Source organism: Nomascus leucogenys, chromosome 7b (genome assembly GCF_006542625.1).
Source record: "Nomascus leucogenys isolate Asia chromosome 7b, Asia_NLE_v1, whole genome shotgun sequence".
In the NCBI taxonomy this organism is placed as follows: domain Eukaryota; kingdom Metazoa; phylum Chordata; class Mammalia; order Primates; family Hylobatidae; genus Nomascus; species Nomascus leucogenys.
The window spans coordinates 3,848,097-3,860,100 of NC_044387.1; the positions used below are offsets into that span (position 1 = coordinate 3,848,097).

A 12,004-nucleotide genomic window follows, 5' to 3' on the forward strand; every position below is an offset into this window, starting at 1 on the left:
AGAGGCTGTGTGTGCACCTTACAACCCTGGGGAATCTCATCTCCCAGAGCCTGTGCACAGCAGGTGACTAGTGACCAACAGATACACACGCATGCACGGCAACCGCGCTCAAAAAGCACTAGCAACCAAAATGCATTTGGGGCTAAATAAAAATGCATGATGCTTTTAATTTATTTATGTGCTTCTTTAACAAATTTAGGCTCCTGCCTTCAGCCATGAGCCAAAATCCATTTCAACTTCACATTCTTCATCCTGTGTCATTTGCTTGCAGGAACATTTGTGCTCTTCAGGATTTAATCATCAGAGAAGGCTGCGGCACACTTGGGCCATTTGCTCTCCTCTGTGAAGAATAACACTCTGCTTTCTGAGAGAAAGCACTATAGATAATTGAGTGGAATTTTAACACTGACCACTTAGCTGTTCTATAGGTAGGGGAGCTGAGGCCCCAAACAGGTAAAGGCTCACAGCCACCTGCTAGCCAGTGCCTGAGTCAAGAATTAGAACTGGGTCCTGACTCCTGAACACGGCAGCACTCCCTCCTGCAGGTCAGGAGAGGCACAGATGGCCACAGTGGCACACAGATGTTGGCTTAGTGACAACCGGAATATGTCTGTGGGTCCCCAGATTACATAATGTCCTTTCTTACATTCTATATCCTTCTGGGGACTAAGATGGGAGTGAGAATGGGACAAGGCACAGGTTCTGCTGGGTGAACTCCAACTAATCTGCAATTAATCCCTCCATTCACCAAGCTCCCGCTATACCCAAGACATCATGCCTGGGGTATAAAAACAAGCTCATCCCATATCCTCCAGGTGCAGACAGCCTGCTAAGAACTATCAGTAACTACTAACATCCTCTACTCCTGGAGACAGTACAACCGTCCATCAACAGGGAACAAGCAAGGCTAGGCACAGTGGCTCACGCCTGTAATAAACTTTGAGAGCCCGAGGCGGATGGATGGCTTGAGTCCAGGAGTTCAAGATCAGCCTGGGCAACATGGTGAAGCCCTGTCTCCACAAAAAAAAAACAAAAAAGCCATGTGCGGTGGCATATGCCTATAGTCCCTGCTACTCAGGAGGCTGAGGTGGGAGGATTGCTTGAGCCTGGGAAGTCGTGGCTGCGGTGAACCAGGATCGTGCTACTGCACTCCGGCCTGAGTGACAGAATGAGACCCTATCTCAAAAACAAAACAAAGTAAAAAAAAAAAAAAAACGGAACAAGTGGACAAGTGGATGAAGCCATGCTACAGTCACACCACGGACACAAATGTAACCCGGAACAGGGACAGATGTAACCCGGGACAGGGACAGATGTAACCCGGGACAGGGACAGGTGTAACATGGAACAGGGGCAGGTGTAACCCCGGACAGGGACAAGTTTAACACAGGACAGGTGTAACCCAGAAAAGAGATGGGTGTAACCCGGGACAGGGACAGGTATAACCTGGAACAGGGACAGGTGTGACCTGGAACCAGGACCAGTGTGACCAGGGACAGGTGTAACCTGGGACAGGGACAAGTGTAACACGGAACAGGATGTAACCCAGAACAGGGACAGGTGTAACCTGGAACAGGGACAGATGAACGGAACAGGACAGTTGTAACACGGAACAGGGCAGTGTAACACGGAACAGGAACAGATGTAACACGGAACAGGGCAGGTGTAACAGGAACAGGGCAGGTGTACCCAGAACAGGGACAGGTGTAACACGGAACAGGACAGGTGTAACATGGAACAGGACAGTGTAACACGGAACAAGGACAGTTGTAACACGGACAGGTGAACAGGAACAGGAATGTAACATGGAACAAGGACAGATGTAAAAAAAAGTAACACAGAACAAGGACAGTTGTAACACGGAAAACAGGAACAGATGTAACATGGAACAGGGGCAGGTGTAACATGGAACGGGGGCGGGTGTAACCCAGAACAGGGACAGGTGTAACAAACAGATGTAACCCAGAACAGGGACAGGTGTAACACGAACAGGAACAGAACAGGGACAGGTGTAACCCAGAACAGGGACAGAACAGGTGTAACACCAGGAACAAGGACAGGTGTAACACGGAACAGGGGCAGGTGTAACCTGGAACAGGGATTATCTCTGTGTACCATTTTGGAGTGACCTACAGGATATAATGTGAGTGTGCAGAAAGTGTGAGCACCTTAACTTTTATCTAAGCAGGAAGGTAAGAACCAATATAGATGCTCATGTTTATAAAAAATTTCAGTTGGAAGAATACAGTGTAAAATTAGAAGAAAACTGGTTATCTACAGGGGAAGAGAGGAAATGGGGGCGGGGTGCAAGGAGAGAAACTAGACTTCTCTGAATATACCTTGACTTTGGAACCATGGAAACGATTTTAGACAGCTATACGAATAAATTTAATTTAAAAAAAGAATTCTCTACATCATGCATTATGGGACAAAATGGCATCATGTACCTGCCGATGTGACACTAAGGACACACCATCATGTCTGTGGCACCTGGACATAATCGTATGACCTGAGTCTCTTCATGAGGAAACGGGACAAACCCAAGTTGAGGACAGTCTGCAAAATAACTGACCTGTGCTCTTCAAAAACGTCAATATCAGGAAACAAAGAAAGAACTACTGCTCCAGGTGAAAGGAGACGAAAGAGGCATGAAACTATCGCAACTCAGAACTGTCTTTTGCTACAAAGGACATTACTAGACAATAGTGAAGTTGGAATAAGATCTCAGACCAGATAATAATAGCATTGTATCAATGTTAATTTCCTGATTTTGATAACTGTCCTGAAGTTAGATAAGAGAATATCCTTGCCTTTAGGAAATACTACGAAAGTATTTAGCACGCAAGGGCATTGTGTCTGCAACTGACCATCAAGCAGCTCAGAAAAAAAGAATACATGGATGGATAAATGGATGGATGGATGGATGGATGGATAAATGGATAAATGGATGGATGGACGGACAGATGGAGGATGGATGGATGGATGGATGGATGGATGGATGGATGGATGGATAAATGGATAAATGGATGGATGGACGGACAGATGGACGGATGGATGGATGGATGAAGGATGGATGGATGGATAAATGGATAAATGGATGGATGGACAGACAGATGGATGGATGGATGGATGGATGGATGGATGGATGGATGGATCCAGGGATGGATAATGGATGGATGGATGGATGGATGGATGGATGGATGGATGGATGGATGGATCGATGGATAAATGGATAGATGGATGGATGGGTAGGTGGGTGGATGGATGGATGGATCCATGGATGGATGGATCCAGGGATGGATAAATGGATGGATGGATGGATGGATGGATGGATGGATGGATGGACGGATAGAAGCATGCATGCATGGATGGATGGATGGATGGATGGATCAATGGATAAATGGATAGATGGATGGATGGGTGGGTGGATGGATGGGTGGGCGGGTGGATGGATGGATGGGTGGGTGGGTGGGTGAATGGATGGGTGGGTGGGTGAATGGATGGATGGATGCATGGATGGATGGATGCATGGATGGATGGATAAATGGATCCCTGGATGGATAAGTAGATGGATGGATGGATAGGTAAGAGAGGCAGACAGACAAATGTGGTAAAATATTAACCTTTGGGGAATAACAGGATGAAAAATATACAACAATTCTTTGTATTATTTTTGTGACTTTCCTATAAGTCTGAAATCATGTCAAAATTTAAAAGAAAAAAAGCCATCTCTAGAAATCTAAGGTGAAAAGAAACAAATGCTCCCAACTCTGTACTGACTTGATAACACGGCCTCAAAGGAAGGAAAAAGTCTTGCCAGTGACTGTCAAACTCCATAATCTGTACCTTTCTACTGGGACAAGCCCTAAGGACAAAAGAACTAGAAACAAATAGAGACTGCATTGAGTAATCTTGTGATATCTTATTTTGAGATTGTGTGTATTATCAAGGGATCAAACAAATGTGTAATGCTGATGGTGTTCACTGAGAACCAAGATTTCAGCAGAACAAAGATACAATAAAAGTCTGATGAGGTTAAACAAGCACTTAGGAGTCCTGGATGTGAGTTCCAATAGAATTATCTGTATGAACTCCTCAGGCCCAAGCCCTGTCCACTGAGAAGGTTCAGACAGGACAGGTCACCGGCAGCCATAAATGCCCCAGGATCCCCGTGGAGTGTGTCAATGTCAGCTTCCACCAAAAGGCTTTATTTCAGAAATGGTCAATTCCAGGACTGGGGCAGGAAATGCTGGCGATGAGCCTGGGGTATCTGGTCACACCGAAAAGCAAGGAATCTCTCAGAGACAACAGGGTTGTGTCAAAAGGACTCTCAGAAGCCAACTGAAAGAGGCCCAGAGGCAGAACTATTTGAGCATTAATCAGATACGAACCAGAATGATCAAAACACACCAAATATGTTTACATTCACTGTCTCATGAGAATACCAAAAACCCCAGGAGAGCCCAACACCCTCTCTGGTGGATGCTCTCAGAAGAGAATGCAACTCATTATTTTGAAAACTGGAAAATGAGGGGGGAATCCAACCATGCACCCTGCCCCTTGTCTATGAACTACTCCTCAGCGGAGCCAAACGGCAGACAAAGGGAAGTTTGTTTTCGGAAATGTGTCAGCTAACAAATGGAGGGAGAATGGCGGAAGTAGAAAATGACCATTCTGCAACCTCTAATGAAACGATGGCTCTGGGCAATAATCATCAAAGCTGTGACATTAAACAGAGACTGCCTCATGGAAGCACACAGCAGCACCAACAGAGGGATCGTCCCCCGAGGGTCACCCAATCCCGCCACAACCAGGAAGCACAGGGTATGGACCATGTTAGGCCACCTTCAGCACAGTCCAGAGCAGAGACTGTCCAGCAGGTGACCGGGTCTACCAAGAATAAAAACTGTGATGCGCAGAGAACCTGCAGGGTCAAGACTGGAGAGAGACACCACCAAGCACAACACACCAACCTCATCTGACTCTTCATTCAGAGAGAGCTGCAAAGCAATCTGAGAGCTCATCAGGGAAATGTATTTATTTACTTCCTTCCTTCCTTCCTTCCTTATTTATTTATTTAGAGATGGGGCTGCACACAGTGGCTCACACCTGTAATCCTAACACTTTGGAAGGTCGACGCAGGCGGATCACCTGAGGTCAACAGTTCGAGACCAGCCTGGCCAACGTGGTGAAACCCCATCTCTATTAAAAATACAAAAATTACCCAGGCATGGAGGTGCGTGCCTGTAATCCCAGCTACTCAGGAGGCTGAGGCCAGAGAATCGCTTGAACCCGGCAGGCAGAGGTTACAGTGAGCCGAGATCGCACCACTGCACTCCAGCCTGAGCGACACAGTGAGACTCCATCTCTAAATAAATAAATAAATAAATAAATAAATAAATAAAATTAAGGGATGGGGTCTCGCTCTGTCATCCGGGCTGGAGTGCAGCAGCTCCATCCCTTTCAGGGAAATTTGAGCTTAAGTTGGACAGCTGATGGTATTAACAAAAAGCTGTTTGCTTTTTTCAGTTGTGATATTAGACTCGTGGCTTTTGTTTTTAAAACACACTGAGCTACCCACTGAAATATTTACAGCTGAAATGAGAGGATGCTGGCTGGGATTTGCTCCAAAATATTGGCGGGGGGCGGGGGGCCGGGGCAGGGGGTTAGTGGGCAGGGAGAGGGCGTGTTGGGGAAGCCTGCCTGGTCCGGAATCTTGCTTGGAATCTTGTTGCGGCTAGTGGTGGGTTTCAACCAGGGAGGCCCATGACACTCTTTGCTCCATTTCTGGATACATTTTAAATTTTCCATAATTAAAAAACAATCCCCGTGCTCACCACCCCACAGGCTGTCAGAGTTGAACCCAACACTTTTACTTCATGAGCTACCAAGGGGTAAAAGCAGATGCTCCTTTGGCAAATGCTGAGGACAGAGTCACAAGTGCTGGTCCAGGGACGCCAGCAGCTCTGTTCCTGACCGGGTGGCCTCATTTCCTCCGGGATCTGCTCGGCCCCAGAGAGGCAGCCCTGTGGGTTCAGCTGACTCCATTTCGCAACTTTGTTCTCAACAAAGTCTCAAAGTGAATGTGCCTGGACAGGCGTCCCTCCATCCCTCCACCCCACATGCCAGCTCACCCCTTCTCCTGAAGCTTCCCGGGCCCCAGCAGAGGATCCCTGTTGATGCTCACAGATCCTTCCCCTGCACCAAGAGCACCTGCTCCCTGAAAGTGAAACACTGACCCCCTGCCCCATGACTGAAAAACCGTCAATATTCAACCACTTGGACTCACAGAAAGGCAATTCGTGAGGTTCAGCGGATAAGGCAGCCTCTGGTGGTTGATGACTTAACTAGGGTCTGCCGAGCTATGCTCTCCAGGCCAAATAGCACACCCTCCATGCACAGGCCCAGCTGGACAGTCAACCAAGGGCCAGCCCCCTGCCACCGCCCAGGGAGAGCCCAGCCTCTCCATTCTCAGAGATCCATCAACTCCAGCGGAGCCACCACTGCAGGCTGGCGAGGTCGCAGGCGGCAGGTCACCAGGACGGTCATCGGGAGGACTGAACCCTGTCGTCAGCCCATGTGGGCCAGCCCTTCTCTGCCCAAGCTGGCTCTATGCAACCTAAGGCTCATGGGGAGACCGAGTCACTCCACACCACAGCCATAGTGTGTCACCAGAGCTGTCCTCAGAACGACCACAGTCCAGTCCTCAGGGGCCCCAGAAAGCTGTCAGAGTACAGATGGACATACACATGTGTACACACACGGCTAATACTGCTGCACACGGGCACGCACCTGCACACATGGTTAACCACCACCGGCTGCACACGCACACGCACACAGGGTTGACTGCTGCACACGCACACACAGACCACTGCCGCACACGCACACATACACATGGGGTTAACCACTGTCACACGCACACACACAGAGTTAACTCCTGCTGCACATATACACACAGGGTTAACTACCGCCGCACACGCACACACACACACGGGGTTAACCACCACCACACACGCACACACACACACCGGGTTAACTACCGCTGCACACGCACACACACAAACACAGGGTTAACTACCGCTGCATACACACACGCACACATACACACTGGATTAACTACCACTGCACACATGTGCACACACACTGGGTTAACTACTGCTGCACACGTGCACGCACACACATACTAGGTTAACTGTCACTGCACACCTGCAAGTATGTGCACACACAGGGTTAACCACCACCACCACACAAGTGTACGTACGTACGTGCAAACACAGGGTTAACCACCACCACACACGTGCACACACACACAGGGTTAACCACCGCTGCACACACGCACACACACGCACACACAGGGTTAACTACCACTGTCCATATACACGGGGTTAACTACTACCATGGTTAACTACTCACACACATGCATACAGAGTTAATCACCACTGTACATACACACACACACACACACTCACTCATGCACACACCGCTAACCACAGCCACACAAACATGAGCACACAGAGTTCACTACGCCGTCTAATCACACACAGTCCAGTGCCACACACACACAGGCTCACTATCACGCTCTGGCCTGTTGCCAGGTGAACGCACAAGGCTGTGTGGACCGGCCTTGGACCCTTGAGCACCAGGTGAGTGCACAGACATGAGAGCACTGGTAACCAACGACCGGGCACCCAGATGACAGTCTTTCTGGCAAAGGCGCTGGCTGTCTGGTACACAGCATGGAAGAGACCCTGGCTGGGCACGACACCCAGAAGGGAGTGACCTGCGCACCCCAGTCCTAAGCCCCTGCCTGTCACAAATGGGGGCCTCCATGTGGTTCACAAGTGACTGGCTCTGGACACACAGGAGCGTAATAACAACAATTCCACCATAGTGTCAGCTGTGAAAACCACACGCAGCAGGGTCGCCGGCAGGAACTTTGGGACTCATCTGCCTGGCACTGTCTTACTGGTAAGTGGCCTCTTACCAGTCAGGCATCACCTTGTGAACCCTCTGTGCCTCAGTTTCCACATCTGGACAATAGGGAGGACACAGGTGGGGAGAGAGGCTCAAGAGTGATACACCAAGTGGGGCCAAGCCTGCGAGCCCCTCCTGTAAGAATCTCTGCCATTCTCACTGCTGCAGAGTCCGAAGCCCAGCAAGCCAGGCACGCCTGGCCAAGGCCAGTGGATGCCAGAGCCTACTGCCCCACCTCCCTCCTGGACACACAAACCAACCAGAACAAACGTAAGATTTTAGAGTCCTTCCAGAAGCTCTGAAAAACTCCGAGCTACCCATTGGGAATGCAAGGGACCAATTCACTAAAATAATTACAATTTTCTCGGAACATTTCACGCCTTTTCCCCTGAGACTCTCCTTTACCCCACAGGGGAAAGGCCCCCACGCCCCCAGCCCCTGCGGAGCAACCTTGAGTGCCGGCTTAGCAGGGCCGCAAGGGAGGCTCAAACGCAGAGACAGAGGCTGTGCTGGGACCACCCAGCCGGAAGGGCCACGCCGGAGCCACAGCTGCCCAGGGCTCGCGTCCAGCGATGGAGCTGGCGTGGCTCTCACCAGACCCAGCTCCTGGGCAAGACAACATCCCCCATCTCAGCCACCCCTGACCCACCTTGTCCCATCCCCTCCAAGCACTTTCTGGTACTCACGTAAGAAGTGTTTTTCCAATAAGGCAATTTCCAGGTGACCTTTGATCTCATTCAGTCGATCAAACTCTGTCCGGTTGAAGTCCTGGACTCCTGTGGCCATGATGAGGGTCCCTGGACCAGCCTAGAAGAAAAACGCCAAAAGCTCAGAGGGGCCACCTGTGGCACCCTGGGTCTGCATCACTCAGTTCCCCCAGAGGTGCCCAGGGGCCCCAGGATGGCAGCAGTGGCATGTGAAAGGGACCAGCAGCTACAGTCTCTGGACATGGGGACGACGCAGCAGTCAGATGGGGCGACGGAGCCCCCAGCATAAGACCCATATCTGTCTACCCAGCCCCCTCTGTTGGGGGCAGGGACATCTCAGAGAATGTGGATATCCTCAGAGCCCCTGTAAGGCTGGCTTTAAGAAATATCTTAAAAATGGAAGCTGGGCACGGTGGCTCACGCCTGTAATCCCAGCACTTTGGGAGGCTGAGGCGGGTGGATCACGAGGTCAGGAGATCGAGACCATGGTGAAACCCCGTCTCTACTAAAAAATATGAAAAATTAGCCAGGCGCAGTGGCGGGCACCTGTAGTCCCAGCTACTCGGGAGGCTGAGGCAGGAGAACGGCAAGAACCCGGGAGGCGGAGCTTGCAGTGAGCTGAGATCATGCCACGGCACTCCAGCCTGGGCGACAGAGCGAGACTCCATCTCAAAAAAAAAAAAAAAAAGGAAACTGGATGATGAGTGGCGCTAAGTCTCTTAATGGTTGTGATCCTGATCTCCTTGGGCTGCAGAGGGAAGAAAACTCTGGAACTGTGCTGGCCCCGTATGTCCAGGTGGCCGTGCCAGAGCCAGGCCCTCACACCTGAGCGGAGGCTGCGGGCACCTCCACGAGCCACACTGAGTAGATCGGAGAGACTGGCCCCCGGGCAGAAGGGTCTCCCGAAACCAAGGTGAGCAAACCAAACAGCAGCCTCGTCGTCCTGTCTGCTCCATGACAACCACAGCTCACAGCCCCAGCGAGCCAAAGCAAACTCCAAACAGGGGCCTCGTCCTGTCTGCTCCACAAAAACCCCAGCTCACAGCCCCAGCAAGCCAGGACGGGCTCGAGTTACAGGCCACGGCTGCCTGATGCCTGTAGCCCAGGGACTGGGCACAGGCGGCCGTTCCACATCCTGCGGATAGGACAGAAAGCAGGGGCCACGCCTGGCACAGCCAGCCCTGCCTGGGCCCCACACTGGATGCCACACAGTCACCCTCCACATTGCATCCTGCCAGGGACCTGGTGAGGGACAGCATACGAGTGAGCGCCCCACCACATGACGGCAGGGACCCAATTTCTCCAGCTGGGTCCTCAGACTTCCTCCTCCAGAGCCAGGTAATGGGTGTGCGGCTTCGACGAGGCCACCCGGAGCCGCACCGCAACGGCTCCTTGCACATGTATCACCCACGCTGTGGCCACAGCCCAGGAAGAAGGCGCTGGCTTCGGAAACCAGCAGCTTCTGGGTGGGGCACTCTGGCTGTGGCTGCCCCGTTCTGGGTGCCCGACCTCCCACACTTTCAGCTGCTCTGGTTGCTGGGGCAAGAGTTCCCAGGGCGTGAGCGGAGGCAGGGTGATTCCATCCATCCTGCCCGCTGGAGGGGCCCTGTGGGTGCTGCTTGGGGTCTGTCCCAGCACTGACAGATGAGGAACAGACATGGAACGCCTGTTCCGGGAGGCCAGCAGAGCCCAGGTGCTGGGAGCTGGGATCCCACAAGCACCCATCCAGGAGGACAGAAGCTCCAAAAGAGTCCCGAGGAGGTCACACAACCCCACCTGTGCTCCAGCTTACGCTGGAGATGTGGGTCTGGGGCTCCAAGCTGACCCTGGAAACTCAAGACGCAGGTGCCGCCAGACTAGGACCCCAGCTGGGGCCCCAGGACAGACCCCAGGGGCTAAACGTCCCCATGAAGGTGGCTCTGACATAGACAACCTGGAAAAGGTTCACCTGAGCGGGCAGGGGCCTGGGTACCCCCACACGCAGCCAGGAGGAGGCACACTGCAAAGCCTGCAGCTGGACCCCTGCACTGCCCTGGGCTGTTTCTCTCCAATCCTCATCTTTCAGACACAGACCCTGGCATGTTTCAGACAGAATGAGAACTTGCCTGGGACCTGCTCCAGAGTCATCCAGTGGCCAGGGGCGGGGGCAGGGAAGACACAGCCCCCCAGGACAGGAGTGGTCAGGGGGGGGGCAGGGAGGACACGGTCCCCGAGGACAGGAGTGGTCAGGGGCGGGGGCAGGGAGGACACGGTCCCCGAGGACAGGAGTGGCCAGGGGCGGGGGCAGGGAAGACACAGCCCCCCAGGACAGGAGTGGTCAGGGGCGGGGGACAGGGAGGACACGGTTCCCCAGGACAGGAGTGGTCAGGGGCGGGGGACAGGGAGGACATGGTTCCCCAGGACAGGAGTGGTCAGGGGCGGGGGACAGGGAGGACATGGTTCCCCAGGACAGGGGTGGTCAGGGGCAGGGGGCAGGAGGACACGGTTCCCTAGGACAGGAGTGGCCAGGGGTGGTACCAACCATGAAGGGACGAAGGACACTTGGGCTGCCAGCATGCTGCTCTCTAGTTCAAAAGTGTGCTGGACATTTTATAATGTTTTCTATTATGATTTCCTTTTTTTTTTTTTTTTTTAGATGGTGAAGTCTCACTCTGTCACCCAGGTTGGAGTGCAATGACATGATCTCAGCTCACTGCAACCTCTACTTCCCAGGTTCAAGCAATTCTCCTGCCTCAGCCTCCCAAGTAGCTGGAATTGCAGGTGGCTGCCACCATACTCGGCTAATTTTTTTTTGTATTTTTAGTACAGACGGGGTTTCACCATGTTGCCCAGGCTGGTCTTGAACTCCTAGCCTCAGGTGATCCACCTGCCTTGGCCTCCCGAAGTGCTGGGATTTCAGGCATAAGTCACTGTGCCCAGCCTATTATGAATATTTTTAAAGATCTCAAACACAGAAACTGTGGGCCACGTGCTACCTGCTTGCCCCGGCCCACTTGCCCCCACGTGCCTTGGGCAGTTCCGGGACCCCTGACCATGGACCAAGGACCAGGCCGGCACGTGGCTCCTACCTTTGCCCCTTCTCCCGCCATTCGCCCACCCTTGCTCCTGCACAGCTGGGCACACCCTCTGCCCCTTTGCTGCGTCTGCCTTGGGCTGGTGTTTGGAGATGCACACCTATCTCTTCCTCTCCTCCGTCTCCCCTTCCTTAGGTTTCTTATCTACATAGCTTCCAGAAGTTTCTCTCCATTTTCCTTGCATTTGAGTCAAACCTAGCCACCCTGCCCACAGCGGTTGCAAGGCAAGGTCAGAGACAGGAATGTGCC

At 52.2% G+C, this 12,004-nt stretch overlaps 1 protein-coding gene across 1 annotated transcript in view; it reads right to left on the reverse strand.

The window, feature by feature from the left end:
* The window catches only part of GRAMD4 (GRAM domain containing 4), a 101,042-nt gene that overhangs the window by 34,777 nt on the left and 54,261 nt on the right, over positions 1-12,004 (reverse strand). Inside the window, exon 3 of the mRNA XM_012507680.2 lies at positions 8,661-8,781. Coding sequence (XP_012363134.1) covers positions 8,661-8,781 — 121 coding nt within the window. The remainder of the gene's footprint in view (positions 1-8,660; positions 8,782-12,004) is intronic.